The following is a 24747-nucleotide window of genomic DNA, read 5'->3' on the forward strand; positions in this document are numbered from 1 at the left end:
ATTGAAAAGACAGAGTATTTATGTTCAAACTTCAGTGGGAACCAAAACGTTGAAGATGTAGAAGTTTGCATCGAAGGACACGTTCTCCCCTCAAAGAATTGTTTCAAGTACCTAGGGTCTATGATACATAAATATGGGGGTATAGGTGATGACGTTACACACCGTATAAAGGCGGGATGGCTAAAGTGGAGGGCTGCTACTGGAGTTTTGTATGACAAGAAGGTGCCTCTAAAACTGCTTATATCCGGGCGATTCGCGATATGTACTGTAGATATACTACATACGTCAGGACTACAGTTGGCGACACCGAGGCATTCCCGGTGGAAATCGGACTCCACCAGGGGTCAGCTCTTAGCCCTTACATCTTCGCCTTGATTATGGACGACATTGTGCGACACCAGACAATGTTCCATGGTGTATGCTTTTCGCTGACGACATTGACCTAGTTGTTGAAACAAAAAATGAGTTGAATAGTAGACTGACTACCTGAAAGACTGCTTTAGAAGAAAAAGGTCTAAGGATCAATATTGAAAAGACAGAGTATTTATGTTCAAACTTCAGTGGGAACAAAAACGTTGAAGATTTAGAAGTTTGCATCGAAGGACACGTTCTCCCCTCAAAGAATTGTTTCAAGTACCTAGGGTCTATGATACATAAAGATGGGGGTGTAGGTGATGACGTTACACACCGTATAAAGGCGGGATGGCTAAAGTGGAGGGCTGCTACTGGAGTTTTGTGTGACAAGAAGGTGCCTCTAAAACTGCTTATATCCGGGTGATTCGTGATATGTATTGTATATCTACTACATACGTCAGGACTACAGTTGGTGACACCGAGGCATTCCCGGGGGAAATCGGACTCCATCAGGGGTCATCTCTTAGCCCTTACGTCTTCGCCTTGATTATGGATGACTTCTATTGTGCGACACCAGACAATGTTCCATGGTGTATGCTTTTCGCTGACGACATTAACCTAGTTGCTGAAACAAAAAATAAGTTGAATAGTAGACTGGCTACCTGGAAGACTGTTTTGAAAGAAAAAGGTCTAAGGATCAATATTGAAAAGACAAAGTATTTATGTTCAAACTTCAGTGGGAACCAAAACGTTGAAGATGTAGAAGTTTGCATCGAAGGACACGTTCTCCCTTCAGAGAATTGTTTCAAGTACCTAGGGTCTATGATACATAAAGATGGGTGTAACATCCGCAATACCGGGTTAGTAACCAAATTGTAAAGTTTCAGAATTTGGGGACTAAAGTATAAGAATGAAATAGTTCAATGATTATTGGATATATATGATGAAGGTTATTTAGTAATTATTAAAGGAAATAAAGGGCAAAAGGGTCAATTGACCAAGAAATGAATTAAAAATGGGATTATAAATGCACGTGGAAAGGGAGAGAATTCTCCAGAGTTCTCTTCTCCTTTCTTCTTCTTCTTCACGTGGAAGCCAAGAGCCAAAGGTAAGCTTCTTTGTTTATAATTGAATTGTTGATATTAAGGTTGGGTTTTAATTATTAGATGATAACTAAGCTTAAGGAAAGCTTAAATCATCTTAAAAGCAAAGGATGGTGGAGTTAGGAGAGATTAAAGATTTAGAGTTTACAAATGAAATCTTGGAATAAAGTTCATTTCTTAAATTGGAAGTTAAATTTGACTTGTCAATGGTTAAATTAAGAGATTTGGAGTGATAGAATTGGACTTAGAACATATAGAAAATTTGGTATGATTCTTGAATTACATATGGAAGATAGGATTTTGAGGTTTAAGATGAAATAAATGAATATAGATTGGTTTAAGTATGTGTACTAGAGTTAAGAATGAAAAGGGGATGATATAGAAGTGTTGAGCTGAAAATGAAGTGATTTTCGAGCTAAAAATATGATTTCTGGGCAAGGGGAATCGGTACCCATTCAAGGGGAACCGATACCCCTTCAAACGAACAAAAATTTCCAGAATGTCATGAGGGAATCGATACCCCCTTAGTAGGGAACCGATTCCCTCTAAAGGAAAATTGTACATATTGGTTTAATAAGTTCGTTTAAGTTGCTGGTATCAAATTACAAGGTGTAGGTATCTAATGATTGCCTCAAAATGTACATTTATGTAGATTCTGCGCGTAAAGCATTCCGGAACATTTGGCAAGTAAGATCGATCAAGGGAAAGATAAGAGATTGGAATTGACTAGTGAGGCCAAGGTGAGTGCATACTAGTGACATGTAGTGTTTAATGGGAATAAGACTTGTGATGAGTCTATTTCCTAGAGTAATATGCATGAAGTCATAGACATGATTATGTGTTGGTTATAACTATATGTGATTATATGTATTACATTGATTGTATGTATGCATGACTAAAGATAATGATATGCTTTGTATATGCTATATGATTTATGTAAGACTTTATTATGTAATAATGGAAGAACATAGAATAAGTTATATGATAGAGTCATAAGAAATGAAATGAACATGACAGAATAAGATAATCAAGTATAAGTCATATGATATGGTATAAGTGATTATACGAGAAATGTTAGGAGACTCTAAGAGAATAGTATGAATTCGAGGGCATAAATAAGGATACATAAGTTATATAGAGAAGATTGATAAATCAAAGGAAACTATGGTTTATGTATTAAAGTGAAGAGCTACAAAGTTTTATTAAAGAGTATTGTGGAAGTCATGAGAAATTGAACTAAATAAATAGATGGTTTATGTGAGTAAAAGGGGAAAATGATATAAAATAAGTTATGAAATTATAGGAATATAGAAGATAAGTCGAGAGATGTAGGGAAATAGAAATAGATGTTTATTAAGAGTCATAGGAGAACAAATATATGTAATATGATAATGAAATATAAGACTATGTGGATACATGGTTATGAGATAAAATATGTAATAATAGGAAAATGATGAAAGTGAGTTTATAAGAAGTGATATGAACTAGGTAACATGGGTAACAGTATATGCATAATGGAAACATGAGTTGGACAAGTACCTAGTGGTATGATTATTATGAGAATTAGTATAATGGAGCTATATGAAAAGATTATAATGAATATATGAAATTGAATTAAGTAAAGAGATTAAATTAGTACCTAAATAAAAATACTATTAAATGATATATGTTTAGAAATACGACATAATTTATAATCTAAGGGAATACAAAGAAATAGAGCATAAGGTAGATAATATGATATCCGTTATTATATATCTATATGATATATGTCATCAGGTAATATGAAAGGACTCTGAAAATTGATATAAGCTATGAGAAAGTGTTCTAGGTGTTTCTATGTGTTATATGAAGCATATATGATCATATGTGAACAAGATATGATATGTATGTTTATATGAATATCTGAGAAATGATCTAAGCTATATGATATGATATATGTGATTATGTGCACTTTGGGATATATGTTATATGATATGGATCTATGTAACTACGTGAGAAAGTATATAAGCTATGTGACATATAAATATGACTCATATGAAAATGTTCTATGAGTAATTGACTATGTGTTATGTGAAATGATAAGTATAAAAGAAAATGCCCATGTTATGTGTCTTGAGAGCTAGGGGTATAGTTGGCATGCCGAGAGTTGAGGGTCTACGCGGTCCTTCGGAATATATGTATTCTTTGGAACATGTGTGAAGTCTGGTGAGACACATACTTGATCCTTGGCATATGTATATGATTCTTAAGGAATGATATGTAGTCCTTATGGACATTATTATATGGCACTACGGTGCAATTCTACGCGGCACTCCGGTGCAATTCTACGTGGCACTTCGGTGCAATTATACGAGCTGTGGTGACAGCATAGTGCACAACCTCTATAGACTCACATATCTATAGTTCTCACATGTGTACATGGGCTTTGAAAAGAGAACATAATTTGATATAATGATATGTGTATTTTTCGTGACATGGTAGAAGTGCATATATGTCTTGGTGATATGAGAACAATGTATGTGATATATGTATATGATTTGTGATATGATGTGTGCATGATATGATATATGTGTGATAGGGGTTATGGTATCTGTTACATAATATATATGAATATATGTTGATGTATATGTAAATGAGTTGTATAATTTGATAGTATAAAACAGTCATGCATGATTAGTGGGTATGAATTCCATTAGATGTGTTTCCTTTATGCCTCACTAAGTCATCGACTTAGCGTGTGAGTGTTTTACACGCAGGTTACAGAAAGTGAATATGGAAGCTGTGAGGAGCAGTACATGTCAGCATCTCCCTTACAAGATTTCAGATCAGAAAATAGATGAGTTAAATGATTTTTGTTATTTTGAATATAGTTGGCATGTACTAATTGATTGAGTTAAATATGTTCTGATCGATTTTGATTATTGTGGTCAAATTATGTAACTAAACTGCTTTTACTCTAAGGAAAGTTTTAAATTTTCTTTGAATTTTGTCAAGAGTCGAAGTTTGAAAAGTCAATGTGACACCTCGGACTCGTATCCGGGTCGGGTACGGGTTGGGGGTGTTACATTTAATGGTATCAGAGCTAAGGTTTAGCCGATTCTCGGCATAAACCGAAGTCCAAAGTGTCATAAAATGTGTACATGACAACATAGAGTGAAAAAAATTTCTGACATGATAGTGTAAGGAGTATGTTGTATTGCTAATAGAATAAGAATAGTTTAATACAATAGAAATCCGATCGTGATAATTTTGAAGTAAGTGAAAGGTGATATTCCTGATTATGATAGCTATTCACTTTCCCTGGCCAGGCAGGATGAAGAGCGGACACCTCAGGAAATGCCTAGTAAGATCAAAAGTTGATTTCAGAAAGCTGAAATCATATCTGAATAATGATAGAAAGTTTTCATTGTTCTGAATCGGAAACACGATATAGAGTAGTTTTGTTATTATGTGGATAAGATAGAATATGGTAAGCAAGTGTCACCATAAGGATGTTAAAAGATCTAAGGATGTGGTTAGAATTTGTGGAAAGTTCGAGAATAAGTGCATCAGTGACAAGCATATAAGATATATACAGTCAGAGTTGATGAGTTTGAAATAAAGGAATAGTACTGTGTATTAATAAGAATGTGGATAGAATAAGGGTTTGTATTTTGGATGGAAAGAGTTAGCGTTGGCTAACCAGATTATGTGATGGAAAAAGTATAGAATTTAATATTTTGAGATATTGTCATGATAAGACAACCAAATATGAAATGGATCTGGATACAATTGTATATTTGGATCATAGTACTGTGGTATAGTAAAGGGAATAAGGATTGATATATTTGAGTAAAGCTGAGGATTGATAAGAAGAGTTTAGGAATGGGTATATCGATAATCAGTTTATAAGACAAAGTAAGTCAGAATGTTCAGTTGAACAACGGAAATTATAGGATGTATGAGAATGGAGGTGAAATTGACAAGTTAAGTGAACGAATTTTGAGATAATTTCGATTGAAAATGATGTATGTGATTGGTTGATTAGGGTTGTGTTCTAGTTTGGACAGATGTTATTGATTAACTGTCAGAATAAAAGTGATAGAGTTATAAGATTGGAATAAAAGGTAAAGTTGAGTTAATCAATTATGATGTGAATCTGAATATAGTTGGGTATTTTGATCAGATAGCTATGATGTAGAAAAGGATATAAGTATTTGTATGGAATTTTAAGAAATGAAAATACAAGTATAAGAAATAGGTTATCAAAGTTATAAGGATGCAATGAAGATTGGTATATAGCGATGAATATAGGTGATAAGACAAGAGTATTTGAACATGAAAGGAAAGATATGATTTGTGTATAAGGAATAAATAAAGGAAGAATGGAATAAAGAAATGAAATGGGATTGAGTTAAAGGATCAGACACGATAAAGGTTATATGGAAGTGTAGGTGATAATTTTGGATATACAAGTGAGAAAAGAGGGATTGGTGAGGTGAAAAGATTTTATAAAGTGTATGTTGAATCATATTTAAAGAAGATTTAAGGTCGTGTTCTTGGTTAAATGATGATGGAAAACGAATTTGGTTATTATTATAAGGTAATTAGAGATGGATTTATGATGTTGATTGATGAAAATGGATTGAAGTTGCTGGTTGTTGTTTAAGTGATAAGTGACATGATATGAATATATATATATATAAAGGAAAAAGGTAATTGAAAAGCTAAAGGATTGAAAAGTAAGTTTCTGATGATGACAAGAAAGATTAATTAAATGAAGCAACATGAGAACTTTAGAAGATATGTTTCTATCAAGATGTCCAGTGAAAATTCAAGGACGAATTTTCTTAAAAAGGAGGGGAGATTTGTAACATCCACAATACCGGGTTAGTAACCAAATTGTAAAGTTTCAGAATTTGGGGACTAAAGTATAAGAATGAAATAGTTCAATGATTATTGGATATATATGATGAAGGTTATTTAGTAATTATTAAAGGAAATAAAGGGCAAAAGGGTCAATTGACCAAGAAATGAATTAAAAATGGGATTATAAATGCACGTGGAAAGGGAGAGAATTCTCCAGAGTTCTCTTCTCCTTTCTTCTTCTTCTTCACGTGGAAGCCAAGAGCCAAAGGTAAGCTTCTTTGTTTATAATTGAATTGTTGATATTAAGGTTGGGTTTTAATTATTAGATGATAACTAAGCTTAAGGAAAGCTTAAATCATCTTAAAAGCAAAGGATGGTGGAGTTAGGAGAGATTAAAGATTTAGAGTTTACAAATGAAATCTTGGAATAAAGTTCATTTCTTAAATTGGAAGTTAAATTTGACTTGTCAATGGTTAAATTAAGAGATTTGGAGTGATAGAATTGGACTTAGAACATATAGAAAATTTGGTATGATTCTTGAATTACATATGGAAGATAGGATTTTGAGGTTTAAGATGAAATAAATGAATATAGATTGGTTTAAGTATGTGTACTAGAGTTAAGAATGAAAAAGGGGATGATATATGAAGTGTTGAGCTGAAAATGAAGTGATTTTCGAGCTAAAAATATGATTTCTGGGCAAGTGGAATCGGTACCCATTCAAGGGGAACCGATACCCCTTCAAACGAACAAAAATTTCCAGAATGTCATGAGGGAATCGATACCCCCTTAGTAGGGAACCGATTCCCTCTAAAGGAAAATTGTACATATTGGTTTAATAAGTTCGTTTAAGTTGCTGGTATCAAATTACAAGGTGTAGGTATCTAATGATTGCCTCAAAATGTACATTTATGTAGATTCTGCGCGTAAAGCAATTCCGGAACATTTGGCAAGTAAGATCGATCAAGGGAAAGATAAGAGATTGGAATTGACTAGTGAGGCCAAGGTGAGTGCATACTAGTGACATGTAGTGTTTAATGGGAATAAGACTTGCGATGAGTCTATTTCCTAGAGTAATATGCATGAAGTCATAGACATGATTATGTGTTGGTTATAACTATATGTGATTATATGTATTACATTGATTGTATGTATGCATGACTAAAGATAATGATATGCTTTGTATATGCTATATGATTTATGTAAGACTTTATTATGTAATAATGGAAGAACATAGAATAAGTTATATGATAGAGTCATAAGAAATGAAATGAACATGACAGAATAAGATAATCAAGTATAAGTCATATGATATGGTATAAGTGATTATACGAGAAATGTTAGGAGACTCTAAGAGAATAGTATGAATTCGAGGGCATAAATAAGGATACATAAGTTATATAGAGAATATTGATAAATCAAAGGAAACTATGGTTTATGTATTAAAGTGAAGAGCTACAAAGTTTTATTAAAGAGTATTGTGGAAGTCATGAGAAATTGAACTAAATAAATAGATGGTTTATGTGAGTAAAAGGGGAAAATGATATAAAATAAGTTATGAAATTATAGGAATATAGAAGATAAGTCGAGAGATGTAGGGAAATAGAAATAGATGTTTATTAAGAGTCATAGGAGAACAAATATATGTAATATGATAATGAAATATAAGACTATGTGGATACATGGTTATGAGATAAAATATGTAATAATAGGAAAATATGATGAAAGTGAGTTTATAAGAAGTGATATGAACTAGGTAAACATGGGTAACAGTATATGCATAATGGAAACATGAGTTGGACAAGTACCTAGTGGTATGATTATTATGAGAATTAGTATAATGGAGCTATAAGAAAAGATTATAATGAATATATGAAATTGAATTAAGTAAAGAGATTAAATTAGTACCTAAATAAAAATACTATTAAATGATATATGTTTAGAAATACGACATAATTTATAATCTAAGGGAATACAAAGAAATAGAGCATAAGGTAGATAATATGATATCCGTTATTATATATATATATATATATATATATATATATATGATATATGTCATCAGGTAATATGAAAGGACTCTGAAAATTGATATAAGCTATGAGAAAGTGTTCTAGGTGTTTCTATGTGTTATATGAAGCATATATGATCATATGTGAACAAGATATGATATGTATGTTTATATGAATATATGAGAAATGATCTAAGCTATATGATATGATATATGTGATTATGTGCACTTTGGGATATATGTTATATGATATGGATCTATGTAACTACGTGAGAAAGTATATAAGCTATGTGACATGTAAATGTGACTCATATGAAAATGTTCTATGAGTAATTGAACTATGTGTTATGTGAAATGATAAGTATAAAAGAAAATGCCCATGTTATTTGTCTTGAGAGCTAGGGGTATAGTTGGCATGCCAAGAGTTGAGGGTCTACGCGGTCCTTCGGGACATATATGTATTCTTTGGAACATGTGTGAAGTCTGGTGAGACACATACTTGATCCTTGGCATATGTATATGATTCTTAAGGAATGATATGTAGTCCTTATGGACATTATTATATGGCACTACGGTGCAATTCTACGCGGCACTCCGGTGCAATTCTACGTGGCACTTCGGTGCAATTATACGAGCTGTGGTGACAGCATAGTGCACAACCTCTATAGACTCACATATCTATAGTTCTCACATGTGTACATGGGCTTTGAAAAGAGAACATAATTTGATATAATGATATGTGTATTTTTCGTGACATGGTAGAAGTGTATATATGTATTGGTGATATGAGAACAATGTATGTGATATATGTATATGATTTGTGATATGATGTGTGCATGATATGATATATGTGTGATAGGGGTTATGGTATCTGTTACATAATATATATGAATAATATATGTTGATGTATATGTAAATGAGTTGTATAATTTGATAGCATAAAACAGTCATGCATGATTAGTGGGTATGAATTCCATTAGATGTGTTTCCTTTATGCCTCACTAAGTCATCGACTTAGCGTGTGAGTGTTTCACACGCAGGTTACAGAAAGTGAATATGGAAGCTGTGAGGAGCAGTACAGGTCAGCATCTCCCTTACAAGATTTCAGATCAGAAAATAGATGAGTTAAATGATTTTTGTTATTTTGAATATAGTTGGCATGTACTAATTGATTGAGTTAAATATGTTCTGATCGATTTTGATTATTGTGGTCAAATTATATAACTAAACTGCTTTTACTCTAAGGAAAGTTTTAAATTTTCTTTGAATTTTGTCAAGAGTCGAAGTTTGAAAAGTCAATGTGACACCTTGGACTCGTATCCGGGTCGGGTACGGGTTGGGGGTGTTACAATGGGGGTGTAGGTGATGACGTTACACACCGTATATAGGCGGGATGGCTAAAGTGGAGGGTTGCTACTGGAGTTTTGTGTGACAAGAAGGTGCCTCTAAAACTGCTTATATTCGGGCGATTCGTGATATGTACTGTATATCTACTACATACGTCAGGACTACAGTTGGTGACACTGAGGCATTCCTGGTGGAAATCGGACTCCACCAGGGGTCGGCTCTTATCCCTTACATCTTCGCCTTGATTATGGACGGCATCTATTGTGCGACACCAGACAATGTTTCATGGTGTATGCTTTTCGCTGACGACATTGACCTAGTTGCTGAAACAAAAAATGAGTTGAATAGTAGACTGGCTAATTGGAAGACTGCTTTGGAAGAAAAAGGTCTAAGGATTAATATTGAAAAGACAAAGTATTTATGTTCAAACTTCAGTGGGAACCAAAACGTTGAAGATGTAGAAGTTTGCATCGAAGGACACGTTCTCCCTTCAAAGAATTGTTTCAAGTACCTAGGGTCTATGATACATAAAGATGGGGGTGTAGGTGATGACGTTACACACCGTATAAAGGCGGGATGGCTAAAGTGGAGGGCTTCTACTGGAGTTTTGTGTGAAAAGAAGGTGCCTCTAAAACTTAAGGGAAAATTTTATATAATGACAATAAGACCAGCGTTGCTGTATGGATCAGAATGTTGGGCAATCAATAAGGATCACGTAAGGAGGATGCAGGCCGCAGAAATGAGAATGCTTCGATGGGCATGTGGTAGGACTCTGTGGGACATGACACCAAACTTTGCAATAAGGATGTCCTCGGGGGTGGTGCCTGTATCCGAAAAATTGAGGGAGGGGAGATTACGGTGGTTTGGGCATGTCCTTAGGCGGAAACCGTCAGATGCGGTCAGGAGGGTAGAGTGGATTACAACCGACGGTGCCAGAAGGAGAGGACGACCAAGAAGGAAGTGGGCAGACTGCTTGAGATCTGATTTGAAGGATTTAGCCCTTACAGAGGACATGACATCTGACACGAAAGTATGGAGACTTAAGACCAGGGTAGCCGAGTAGTGTGGGTCATAGTTATAGGGTGTAGCACCTCTGTCTTCTTTTTAATGCCTTTGTAGTAATTTCCATGACTTCTACTTTTTATACGGTTCTGTCATTGGAATTTATGTAGGCTTAGAACTAGGATAGCGGAGTAGTGTTGCCTTAGTTTAGGTTTTAACCCTTTTGACTTTATAACTTATCGTAGCTTGCTATCGCTGACTACTGTGTATCATTCTCTTCATGTTTCCTCTTTTTTAAATTTAGCCGGACCTTACGTTTCTGTCTATATGCAGAGATTTTTACGCATGTATTACTTCTCATTACATATGTGCATATGAAGACTACATATGAAGTCTGTTCAACTATGTATTTATTTATTTACTTATACATGCATGTATTTTATCTTTATGTTTAATTTTCTGACTGCCGGAGGTCTTCCACGGAAGTTGCTCTCTACCTAGCGTTGGGGGCAGTCTACTACACTGCCTTCCCTTATCCCATTATATATGATAATAGGGTTTTGTTGTTGTTGTCGTAATGGTTGTTGTCTTCGTTTAATACATTATACTGTATTCATCTGTTCAACAATGCAAATATTAATTAGTAGCCCTAGACTTTTTATTACTGCAGATATGGTTTTCACTTTTAGGGCCAATGGAATGTCAACTCACAATTATGAAGCAGTACTGCTTAAAGATTAAGATTCTCTTAGGATCAGTATTCCTTTCTCTTTAGAGAAAACAGAAGCTTAATTTCGCTGTCATGGCATACCTCTTAAGTTCATTCAAGAGACAACCTAGTTGCCATCAACAGATTTAACAACATATATATAGTTATTAGTTATTGGAGTCACAGTTGAGCATATATGTATATATATATATATATATATATATATATATATATATATATATATATATATATATATTCTTTCACGTGTCAAATTTGCATCAGTAATACTATCTTGTATAGAAGAAGAAGAAGATATACTGTAGAAGGATGCTTGATATGTGATAATAATCGAATGAAAAACACACAAACAGAACTTATTCTTTTAATCTTTATCAGAATCTGTAATTGTATCGATGTGGGAGATAAGGTGCCAGCCAGCTGCTATAATCCTGAGGCTATATAAGCAACTCCTTTGTCTCCAAATCTTTGCAGCTCTTACTCAGAGGGTATATACATACATATATATTAATGAAGACGTTCCTCATTAACTCTACCTCAAAGGCTTCCCCAAAAGGCCATGCATGGGGCTCTTAATGCTACCTATGGAATTGCTTGGCGAAGCCTTTAGGGAGAGTTCATGAGGATTTGTCTCCAATGCGTTTCATTTTGGCTGATAGCACAAAGTTTCTGGGTCTGTTATACCTTCCTTCCTAACAGTTGACAAGTATGAGTTTCCGTATGGTTCGAGGCCTGAAATATTCGGAGCAAGCGTGAAAAAAAACTCGATTCGATTAAAAAAAATCGATTATTTGAACATGTTTGAGTTTTATGTTTGATTTCCTCATTCAGTTTGTTGGATTTTTTTTAACTTATTAGAGTCTGTGTGCGAATGGTATTATCTTTGGCATGGATTGTGTCTAACGACAACACTTAAACTAACAATTTCTTGTAAACAATACTAAATTTATTACAAATCAAGAGCATGTCTATATCTAATGATATTATATCTTTGATCATATGTACTATCTCACAGTGAGTACACTGATCGTTTTCAAGATAAACCATCGATACGATCCGGAATCGTACATCGGAGATGGATGCCAAAATCGCATTCCTTGCAATAGTAAACCCAGAGTTTGTTTCCTACATGTTGGCCACAAACATCACATTCAAATGATGTAATGCTATGGTTGATGCACGAGAAGGAGTAGTAGAGCGTGAGCCGATGTTGATGATCCACATGCTTTATCGTTTGGGGCAGCCGAGCACATCCGGCATGGAGATCGAAATCGCAAGGGGAGCAGCGGTAGTCGAAACCGGTGCCGTAGTCATCGCAAGCATCGCAAACGAAGATTCCGGAGCCGTGATCGTCGCGAGGAGGGGTGGGAAGAAGTTGGAGAAGGTGGTGGGGGTGAGATTGGTGTTGCATTAACGGTTTCAATTCGAAACACGATTTATGAAGAAGGAAATCGCAGTCGGACTTGACGCATATAAAGGTCGAACCGCTGACTTGTAGGCCGCAACCGGAGCAAATAAGCTCGTCATCTTCTCGTATCCCATCGATAGGCCGTAAAGGATGGTTGTGGCTGAAATGGTTCACGCATGGACGCAATGGGAAATATGTGTAGCGCTTATGCATTATCTTTGGTCTTCTACTAAAGAATATGAACATTATGTTCATTATATAATGTTGCACTTCGCCTTGTCTTGTTATATTTGTAGGTTCCTTACTTGAAGTGTTTATTGGGTTAATACCTTTCCTAGTCCTTTCTTGATTCCAATTCTCTTTATTTGGTTTAATTTTGGAATCATGATAAACGGTGGGAGTTAGCCCCTAAATTGGGTAAAGTTCTCTCAATCGTCAAAGTATTTTTTTCTTCTTTTTATTTATAAGATTTAAACTCGAAATTTTAAATAAACGATATTAAATACTTGGGTAAACTACACATCTAATACCTAAATTAATAATCTTGATCTATTTTAGTACCTTAACTTTTAATTTTTTTCAAAACTACACCTAATGTTTAGTTTTTGTTTCATTTTAGTACACTTGTTAAAAATTTAACGTTAAGTTTTGAAACAAATTGAAAGTTTCGGTACTAAAACGGGCCAAAACTGATAGCTTGGGTACTAAACGAGTTAAGTTTTTAACGGTTGGTACTAAAATGAAACAAAACAATAGGCATGGTTTTCAAAAAATTAAAAGTTTAGGTACTAAATTAATAATTTACCCTAATTCTTTTTTTTTTGAAAAATGGGTATTTTGTATCGATAAGGATACAAGGTACACCACCCCATGGATCTCATTAAAAAAACCTCCCTAAACCTATTAGAGGAAAAAGAGTGAACCATGAGGTGAAAAGGACATAAAGGCGGAGACTAACTCCTGAGAACCACTAGTTTCAGAGATACATGAGACTATAAAAAATGACTAACAACATAACAACACACACAACCACAAAATTCAGTTGACATAAATACCAGCCCATCCCACAAGCCTCTATAGGAATGAGCAAACCAGAACTGTCTGACTCCAAAACATCAAACACGTAGATCCTCAAGGACATAATCCGAACTTACTGTATGATAATTCCACCATAACATCTTATAAACCTAGAATATATCATCAAGGATCATTCAAAAAGCATTCCATTCGCCTTCTCAAGTAAGGAACCCGATATGGTCCTAGGCTCTCTACCTCACAAACTAAAATCGGAACAAAATACATACAAGAGAAATTTAACCAGATCCCCGCAGCCCAACGAACACAAACGAAGTTGCTCTCACAGACCGATAACAATCATCAAAACAATCCCGACAATGCACTCACTAACGTCAACGCATAACTAACGACGAAAGCTTCTAGAGAACCATAGAATCTGGACTACCAACCATAAGTTCAAGTTGCCTATCTAAATACACTGCCTCCTGCGCTTCAATAAAAGCTTCAGCCCACCTTTGTTTTAAAACAGAATCTAAGATAGATGTCCTTGATAATTTGGATAATAAAAGATCCGATTTCTTCAAATTGAGTTTCTTCAGCGCAAGATCTCTTCTCCTTCTCTCAGCTTTAGATAGAACTTTGCCCTAAATGTCCAACATAGATCCAAATTTCTTCAGCTTCAACTTTTTGGTAAATAACCGATACGGCATTACCAACGGCTCCCAAAGATCGCGCCCAACAGGAGACATCGATATAGACCCCTCATCCGCATTTCGAAAGGAAGCTGAACCTACATTCGGACTAACGACAATCCCCTTGCAAATCGTCCTATCCAAAGGCGATAGAGGGCCATCAAGAGCATTAACTACGTGACCAGCATCCAACGGCATTGTTGAGCCCACATGCACAATATTATAATCAGCCACCACATTTGAAACGTCGCTCCTCTGACAGGAGTCATCATGCGCCACCATGTTCAAGGGCACTACATAATGCGACAAGGCCACCTTTAAATGATCACAAGCACTTACATCCTCAATAGGAACCACGTGCAAAGATTCCTCCTCCACATAAGAATTGCCGTTACTTTGGCACAAAGCAACACGCTCTGCTGCCCCATAACTAGCTGCCTTGGAATCTAACTCCATAGACCATACCTCTTCGAAGCCGACTTTTAGCTCACGACACTCCTGATGAACATCCTCCATATGAGTGGATATAATATTAACACAGGAAAGCAATCCTGCACCTAACTCCAACTCGGTAGAATAATCTGACGAGCCACCATGGAACTCATCCACCATAGAAACCGGGTAAGCAATAGCCTCTTACACAAAAACAGTAAAAGACATCCCCAACTCTCAATTCTACATATTCTTCCACTCGAGATTGATGGTTTGTGATAACTTGAAACAACGCCCTATCAATCGAGCCAGGACACAAAGTTCATTCCTCTATAGAAATGAGCTCACCCCATTTTCCTGCAATGTTTCTGAAAGTTGAAGGACTCCACACAAACGGTGGGATTCCTTTACAAGATAACCATACTCGTCTACTGCTGCACCTAACATTTTCCGACCACACTTTCACTTTGTCGAAGCAGGTTTGAAGCGCCTCAAACTGATTGTTTAGAGTAAAATTCATACTATCTTCATCTTCAAATACAATTAGAATTGCTAAACCGCTTAATCTCATAATTCTCGGACACAATATGCCTTCTTTGTGCATGATAGCAGCCATCTCCTTCATTTTGATAAATTTTCTGCACCAACCTACCAAACTATCTTTAAGGGTAGATAGTATATCCTCGTCAATAACACCAACAATGGGGGCCTCAATAGGATTTGCACTCTCCATTCTACTCATGGGTACAGCTGGATTTGAAACGGAACACTTCTTTTTCCATAAAGCTTCACGAGGTTTAAATCTTGCCATGAAAACTCTAACTTTGCTCCCTTGAATCCTCGATCCGTCTGCACAATCTGGTGAAGTGAACAAAACCAAACATGCTACCACCCTTACTTCTTTTATTAGGGATGAAGGAATCAACCACCTCATCAAATTTATCAAAGAAAAGCCAAAGACCATGATGAAGAAGCAGCTCTGGAAGGTTGAAGATGATAATCGTAACACATGCTTTCCCAGCAGAACCTCGCACCTTCATATTCTTCTAACTTATCAATCGATGTTTAACCTATCAACTAATTGTTTTTTAATTTGGTCTTTTAGATATTACTCGAAATATTAGGCATTAATACATCTATTTGTATTTTTGTAGTGTTCAATCTTCAATTTAATATGTATACAATATTATTATGATTTTAACTCGGTTAATTTTATTGAATGAATTAAGAGAAAATATAATAAGATTATAATCTTAAAAAATAAATTTTTTATAAAAAATAAATTAATGTATACTGATCACATTGACTAATATAAAAGAATTTATAAATAATATTTTTCTGAAAATTTGATTGTTATGGTTTTTTATCATGTTTTTGAATAGATTAATTAATATAAAATAAAAAATATAATTTAACAGATTTGGGTTTGGATTTTTGGCCCATAACCCAACCAAAAAAAAAACTTAATCATCTATATATATATTTATATATTTTAATCTTGACACTATTTTTAAAATAATACAATTTTCGAAAATTTTCTATTTTTTCTCATATAAAATAGAGAAAAGAAAGAATGTTGGGTAAATTGCACGTCTAGTACCTAAACTATCAGTTTTGGTTCATTTTAGTACCTAAATTATTAGTTTTGGTTCATTTTAGTACATAAACTTTCAATATTTTTCAAAATCATATCTAAAGTTTAGTTTTATTTCATTTTAGCACCTCCGTTCAAAATTTAATGTTAACTTTTGAAAAAAATTGAAAGTTTAGGTACTAAAACAGACAAAAATTGATAGATTATGTACTAAATGTGTTAAGTTTTTAACGATGGGTACTAAAATGAAACAAAAACTAAACGTTAGGTATGATTTTGAAGAAAATTGAAAGTTCAGGTAATAAGACAAATCAAAACTAATAGTTTAGATACTAAATGTGTATTTTACCCAAATATTTTTGAGAATATCTTAAGAATGGCATATTAATATAAGGTTAAAGAATTATCGGGGATAAATGTAACTGAAAATGTTATATAAAATATAATATTTTGGATTGGACGTAATCTAAAATGTTAATTTAAAAAAATAATATTTTAAATTGCACTTAACTAAAAGTGTTATTTTTTAATAATAATTTTTAATTACATCTATTAAGTTATTGTCATGTAACAGATCTACCTGAATTTTAAATTAAATTTCACTTAACTAAAATATTATATTTTTTATAATATTTTCAATTACATATATTACGTATGAAAATGTTATATGAAATATAGTATTTTTATTGGACATAATCTATTCTTTATCATTTTTAACTTTAAATTAAGTTGTCGTGACAAAACTATTTGATTTTTTTTGGTAAACTATAACCCATTTTTATTTCGACTATCATTTTTGAATTCTTGTCAATGAGACCACTTAATTATTTAAATAAATTTAATCAGATCACTCCGTTCACATTTAAAGGAAGTGATGATGTGACAATTAATAAAACTGGTACAATTACACATTTCATCATTGATATTTATATATTCTTTCAAATTGATCATCATTTTAAATTAATTTAACCTAATTAAAGGGAAAATGAAACAAAGAAAATCTGGGCACCAGGGAGTCTCGAACCGGACCAAGTTGGTTCTAAACAACGCCCCAACGACTAGAGAAAACCCCGTGTTTGTTAATTGTATTCAAAATGTTTTGTTTATTATGCTTAAGATTATGGTAGTAAAAATGAGAATAAAAAGATATTGGTTGTATTCAACCTACCCGATTTGATTCGAATAAATTAATATTTTAAAATAGTTAAAATAATATACTTATTACTCCAAAACATAAAACCCAGGAGCCGATTACTCCCACCAGCTTCCTCCTCGTATTCTTTCTTCATCGTCATCTTCATCTTCCGTTAAATTTTTATAAATTTATCCCTAACGTAAAGTATTGCATCGATGATGCGTTATAGGGGTGATTTTAGGCTTGCAATAAAAGAGATCGAAGATTGACTTCTGGACTCTCTATAATGTCTAAGTCACTCCTTCGTGACATCACTATATGTTACGAAGACTTTGATTCGATTTAGTGAAAGTTATCATACATGTATCACTGTATCTATATCCGATACTAATCTGTAACTTCTAATTCTTTTCTATTTGTATATATTTCTATTTTTGCAGACTTCTGTTCAGAGTTTCCATGTGCTCCAGGGAAGTCCTACTATGGACGAGGACCGATTCAGCTTACAGGGAACATTAACTACGGGAAAGCAGGGAATGCTCTCAAGCTGGACTTATTGAAAAACCCTGAAATAGTGGCCACAGACACTGTTGTCTCGTTTAAGGCTTCGTTATGGTACTGGATGAACGCGTTTCGTCCCATCATCGGCCAAGGGTTCGGAGCGACGACCAAAGCCATCAATGGCCAACTTGAATGTGGGGTTGGTGGAGAAGCACAACAGAGGGTTAAACGTCGAATTCAGTTTTACACCAATTATTTTAAAAGATTCGGTGTCGATCCTGGACCCAACCTGTCTTGTAAGAGTTTTTGAGTTACTTTCAGCTCTATGTAGGAGATATAGAAGGCTACAGATCCTGTTGTTGTAGCTTTTGAATAAATTTGCTACTACAAGGTTTCTTTTAAGAGACCTGCTAAAGAATAAAGGGAAACTTATGTACTTTTTAACATTTGCCATGCTATGTTTTAAGTTAATAATTGATTGGTGTTTATATGCCATTCTACTGCTCTACACCTCTCTTTTTCAACCTTTCATTACAAAAAGAGGGGGAAAACACATAAAGTTTCGTTCTTTCTTTTGTTTTCCCCTTTCCCCTTTGTCCCCATCTCTGCAATTTGCGTTTCAAGTATTGTGAAATCAATTTAATTTGATTTTCATGGAAATACGGACAGCTGGGAAGTTGCTTAAGGATCTCTTGCGCCAAAGGGTTGTTTCAACTTCCATTGGACCCTCTCGACATTGCTCTTCTGCTGCTACTTCTGCTCCTAAAATCCTCCATTCTTCAAAGAAAGTAAGTTCCTTTCATGAGATATGTTTAAAGGCTTTATAGGATTTTGTTCATCCTTTTCAATATTTTAAGCACTGTTGATTATGGCAGGAGGAGCTTATGTTAGTACTGTTGATGAAGCAACTTTCTGGTACTTATTTTGTACATCCCAATGAAAAATCTCTTCTTTGTTTCATTCTGTGAATGAGGAGGGTTTCCCCTTTTTGGATTAAGTGGCCTATCTAGAATTTCCTCTTGGTCTTCCTTTTGTTGGATTTTGAAAATTGTTCGAACTCTGATCTGAAAAATAAATTGGAAGATGAACGAGTCACTTCAATGGGCACCCCTTTGCGAGTTATATGACGAAATTGACTGTAAGGAGTAGCAGAGCTTTTTGTCTTTTCAATAACAGTAACATGGTCGATGGAGAATTTGCTCGTTTTCTTTATTTTCATCTCTGTCGTTTTTTAGTCTTAAGTTATTGCTATCATTGAAGGACACAAAATCTTAACTGTCATATGTCTTTTATATGTTTTGGTTTAAAATTTAATGGATGTGCTGATAGAAATGCCTTATTCTTGAATGAATCCTCATCTTATATCCATTTGGGACAAACTTATATGACGTTGGAATTTGGCAGTGGTTGGCTCTTCTCGGCGACTAAACTTGTAAACCCCTTCTTTGCACTTTTGGATGCTGAGAAAGCTCATGCGCTAGCTGTTGCTGCTGCTGCTCGCGGTTGGGTTCCTAGGGAGAAGAGACCTGATCCACCGATTCTGGGATTAGATGTTTAGGGAAGCAAGTTTTCGAACCCCGTAGGTCTTTCTGCTGGCTTTGATAAAAATCCCGAAACTGTTGAAGGTTTACTGTGGAAGTCGGATCAGCAAGGCAGTTCTTTAGACTGCGACAAGAAGGGTGACATCTGATTCTCCTTTTCCACTGTTTCTTTGAAATATCAACTTACCAGTTTTATGGAATAGGCATGAGTAAGGCAATTCTTTCTTGTGGTCTTGACTAGAGATTTGATTGCTTGGACTCGTGTCGATTGGTGTTCAAGTTTTTCTATTCTAACTCGATTTGTTGGGCAGTGCTATCATCAACCTCTGTGGGTTCAATAGTGAAGGAATCGTTGTTGTTGCAAAGAGATTAGGTGCACAACATTGTAAGAGGAAGTTAGAGACTTGGAGTACTTCATCACCCTCGAATGAAGAAGCTAAACATGGGGGCAAAGCTGGCCCTGGAATTCTAGGAGTCAATCTTGGGAAGAGTAAGTCAAGTGAAGATGCTGCTGCTGACTATGTACAAGTTCGATGTACATGCTAACAAGGGCATGTTATCTATTCGTATAAAAAGTTCTGATACATTGGATCTGTTGGCCTTTTATTCTCCGTCTCTTCTATTTCTAAACATGATTATAGTGATTCGATATGATCATATCTTCCGCCTTTCCAAAAGCCACACACTCGAAATTACAGAAGTGGAAGTTTACTATACAAAACATCGGGGGTGATGTTTTATAATTTGGTCGATGTTCCTACGAACCGTATATGTTTTCCATATTTCATTACCTCATTGAACATCCCAATATGCTCCGAGGTCGTACTCTTGAGGGCATTATAATTTGGTTATTACGTTGTTTGTCTCGGGTTATACTCTGAATTTGGATGTGGGGATCGAAAGCTTCATAGTTCGACGAGCTGCCCGTATTATTAGAGTTTTGACGGTTTCTTGCTGTTTCTTAATATCTTCTCTATGCAACTCCATTTTCAAATCGAATTTGTAACGCATTCAGATACCTCGACTCGTCCGAGTTTCTGTTTGATTTCTATAGTATATCGTACTTATAAAGCTGACATGCATACTTCTTTGCAGGGAAATATCCCTTTAATAGATCGTGGTGGTATTAGCAGGTGAAGTCCGTATACCTATTAATCGTTGCCAATTCTTCTCGTCATCTCAACGACGTTACTATCACAGTCATCACCATCGTCACCTCCATTGTTAACTTGAATTATGCATTCAATGTAGTGGTGAGGATGCATTCAAAAAAATAAGATCCGAAGCAACGCTAGTTCAGCTGTATACAGCATTTGCATATGAATGCCCTGCCTTAATTCCCCGAATAAAGGTATTATCCGTTTAAATTTTCGAGTTTCTATATTAATTTATTTATTTTCTTTCTGCTTAACACATCCTAAAGGATGTTAAAGATTGCAAATTGCGACAGAAAATACGCGTCTCCTACGAAGACAACATACTTATCGAGTCTTCGATTTCACATTCAACTGTTGTTCTTTGAAGTACCTGTATCTGACATTTTCGGATAGAACATGAGAAATGACATTCTAAATGCATGACAGAACTTATGGAAGACTAAACCGTATCGATAGAGACTCGTGCCAGAGTCCGAGTAACATATTTTTCCGTAAAATGTTTGGTACCGTGATCGTGCCGGTGTGTTCTTGGCAGGCTGAACTTGCTGAATGCTTGGAAAGGGATGGTTTCAAATCTATCCATGAAGCTGTTGGTGCTGATTGCAGACGGTAATAATCAATACCCGCCTTAAACCAGAAACTTTCATCATTTATAAATTAATCCCCGTGTCCCGGATTAGTATTTCATCCGATTTGATCACTTTTGTTTCGTTTCCATAAAATCTATCCTTCCAACCTTCACGAGTATGAGAGGGATTTACAATGTACACTATGAGAAAACAATTGTGATACGGGGTATCATGCAGAATTGATTTAGCTTTTTTTCCCTCGAAAATGACGATCAAGTTCGTTAACTACTCGAGTCGAACATTGAGATATGGGATTTTTCTATTAAATCTGTTTTAGAACTCTGTTCTCTGGACCCTAGACAACCACTTCCAACTAATTATATTAAATATGGGACATGTACCCTTAAATGGAACACAAATAGATATGATATAACCACCCAAATTGGCTGAGTAGGATATCACCAAAATTATTTTAGAATTTACTATATTTGCTACAGAGTGATTTGAAACAAGTTACGACCACACGATGAGTTAATAAAATATTTTTTTATTAAAATTTGTCAACTTACATAATAAATTTTAATAAAAGAATTATATTTTATTAAAACTCACCACGTTGACGTAACGAGTTTGAATAAAAAAAATTATTTGAGCAAATTAGTCAGGTTAAAGTCACAAGTTTGTTGTACTACGACCTGTCGTAGATCCCAAAATAAAATTCGGATTGATTGGCTTATTGGGTCAATTTTGCACCATTTTTCCTCTTGCTTTTTTTTCTTTCCCTGGAAACTGCAATATCTTCCAACATTTTGATCCGTTCGAGAAGAAAAAAATACAAAAACAGTCACCACCTCGCCTGCTTCATAAGCCATTGCATTGCGTGGATTTCACCACACATTTACTCTTTAGGAAATTTTATTTCTCACCTTTGAATTAACTGCAGTCATTTTCGGATCCTCGAGTTGTATTTGAAAACCAGTGCAGTTAAATCCACTGCAGTGGTTAATGCTGACTAATTTTGAAGGACGGAGTCCGAAACAACTGCAATCCAAGGTTCAAATCCAATCCGGCTTACCGAATGCCATTGAATACGATACTCGTCGGTGATCGAACTAGACCGAGCAAGCCAGTTATGAAAGAACAGATAAACCGAACACGGACCGAGCATCGCATAGCTGAAAGATAATTTAGCAGCGGAAGCAGACTAAAAGTGCAGATGAAACCCGGAACAACAGATGGGTCTTTTTTATTAACACAACAGGCACCCAAAACAATCCACAACTTACATAGTTAACACATTATTTGCAAGCTGGGAAAAAAATCTAAGAAATGGCTACAAATTTTCCGAAACAGGGGTCTTACAGAGAGGAGCCGGAGCCGGTTATCTCTCACGCAGCAGTGCCGTTCGTGTAGACAAAGTCGACGACGATGGAAGTTGGAAATAGGGCACATCATGAGCCATAGCAGCAAAGAAACTAGTAATTGTCAAACACCATTAGCATCCCTGTCATAGAGCAAATCTCGGGTTGTCGGCATCAGCCACCCGGTATCGGTTAAACCGATTCGAATTCCGACAATGCAGTTTCGACATGGGAAATAGACCTACATGGTTTCTTCTTCAAAGCAGAAAAGAATGAGCAACTCGTTGCACAAAATCATTCTCATGAATTTTTTATTAGCAAACTTGACTAACCGCAAAACAAATCCCCAAATTCAGCAGGCAGCCGGTGGCGAAATTACAAACACCGAAACCCTAATTCTTGACTCTCCCTCTCCTTCAACATAATCCCTCGAAACCCTACAACAATCGAGAATGCTCTAAAACCCTAACTTGAATCACATTCATCATTCCAGAAATCATCTTCAACATTCACACACAACAAAAGCGACAACCATACACAAATATTTATAACATATATATACTCCCAACACGAATACGGGTAAAACGAACCACCGGAATTCAACGCGGATCCTCCTCTCTCCGACTCGATCCTCCCGGAGCTCCGGAAAGTGAGGCTAGTAAATTTAGATGACCGGGAAGATAATTGCCGACCCTCGCTGCCGACGCTTCTCCCATAGCTTGCTGTTGCTGAACGAACAACGCAGCGGCAGCGGCAGCAGGTTGCTGAGCAGCCGTCTGCACCATCATTTCCGGCGGTGGCGGCGCGAAGCTCCACATTTGACCAAAGTCGTGCCTCGTCGGAAGAGCCCAGAACCCACCCGTATGCGAACCCGTGGGCCCCACGATGGACCCCACGCCGCCTGGTCCAACGGTGAGCTCACTAGAATCGTCCTTCCCGGCGTTATCGTCGTCGGGCCTGAGCGCTTCCCGAGTATAAAAGGAGTGGGACCCAGCAGAGGCTTAGAAGTTGTCGACGACAAGGAAGCGGAATTAGCCCCGCCGCGAATGGAAACCGAGACGGAGGAGTAGCTGGCGGGGGTGGTCCCGGTGCCGGTGGCGGCTATGATAGAAGGTTCGGCCTGACGCAAGAGCCACTCGATGGTTTGACCGTCGGATTTATGACCCAACTCGCGAGTCAACTGGAAGACACGAGCGGCACAAATGATGGGCATCCTGATCCTCCTCCCACGGCCATCGACTTTGCTGTGACGGTCCTTGGTGGGCGGCTTCTTAACTGGGACCGAACCATTGGTGGACGGCGCCGTTTGCTGTCTCTGAGAGTCCATTAAGGCTCCGTTCGTAGCGCCTCCGGTACCATCTGAATTCGACATGGCAGGAGAAGTATGACTACTACTACTACTACCACCACCTACACTCTTTTCTTCACTTACCCTTCACTTCCTTTTACACTGAAATAAAAATATATATGTCTTTGTCGTTTGGGGTTATTGCTGGTGAAGAGATTAATGGAGAGAAACCCAAAAAAATGATTTTGGAATCGGAATTTTTCACAGAGAAGAAGGTGTTTTGAGAGAGATAGAGAGAGGATGGTGATGATTGAGAGGCAGTGGCTGGTGGAAACATGAGGAAGGGCACATGGGTGGTGGGTCCCTCCCCCAACAGAGCCACAGCTCATACCTCTCCCGCCCCCCCCCTTTCCCCCAATTTCTCTGTTTTATTTCACGCGCCTCCACATCAGCCGGTAAGGTAATTATAATTAGAATCTAACATCTGACCATGTAAAATACAATGGAGATAATTTAATTATAAGTTAGTTATTTAAAAAAGAATTAATTTAATTATTTAATTAACTCTATTATTGCAATAATTCATTTAATTGTCAAACTAGAAAATTTTTATATGAACTGATATTATAATATTTTTAATTGTAAAATTTATGTATTTTA

General features: G+C 35.9%; 3 protein-coding genes and 1 pseudogene across 3 annotated transcripts; 2 read left to right on the forward strand and 2 right to left on the reverse strand.

Moving 5' to 3' along the window:
- Window positions 1–12425: 12425 nt before the first annotated feature.
- On the reverse strand, window positions 12426–13016 carry LOC120178031. The gene has a single exon (XM_039183997.1). The coding sequence runs from the start codon at window positions 13011–13013 to the stop codon at window positions 12426–12428; it is 588 nt and encodes a 195-aa protein (XP_039039928.1). The 5' UTR covers window positions 13014–13016.
- Window positions 13017–13682: 666 nt separating this feature from the next.
- LOC120178068 (transcription factor TCP7-like) lies at window positions 13683–24388 on the reverse strand. Its single transcript, XM_039184020.1, is given in 3 exon segments — window positions 13683–13694; window positions 23081–23760; window positions 23763–24388. Coding segments are annotated over 2 exon segments (771 nt in total). The 5' UTR covers window positions 24172–24388; the 3' UTR covers window positions 13683–13694; window positions 23081–23398.
- Window positions 15904–18481, forward strand: LOC120178032 (endochitinase EP3-like). The gene is made up of 2 exons (XM_039183998.1): window positions 15904–15943; window positions 18111–18481. The coding sequence occupies exons 1-2, from the start codon at window positions 15904–15906 to the stop codon at window positions 18479–18481; spliced, it is 411 nt and encodes a 136-aa protein (XP_039039929.1).
- On the forward strand, window positions 18732–21676 carry LOC120178033 (annotated as a pseudogene).
- Window positions 24389–24747: the final 359 nt, after the last annotated feature.

Source organism: Hibiscus syriacus, unplaced genomic scaffold (assembly GCF_006381635.1).
Source record: "Hibiscus syriacus cultivar Baekdansim isolate YM2019G1 unplaced genomic scaffold, ASM638163v2 tig00112343_pilon, whole genome shotgun sequence".
NCBI classification, from domain to species: domain Eukaryota; kingdom Viridiplantae; phylum Streptophyta; class Magnoliopsida; order Malvales; family Malvaceae; genus Hibiscus; species Hibiscus syriacus.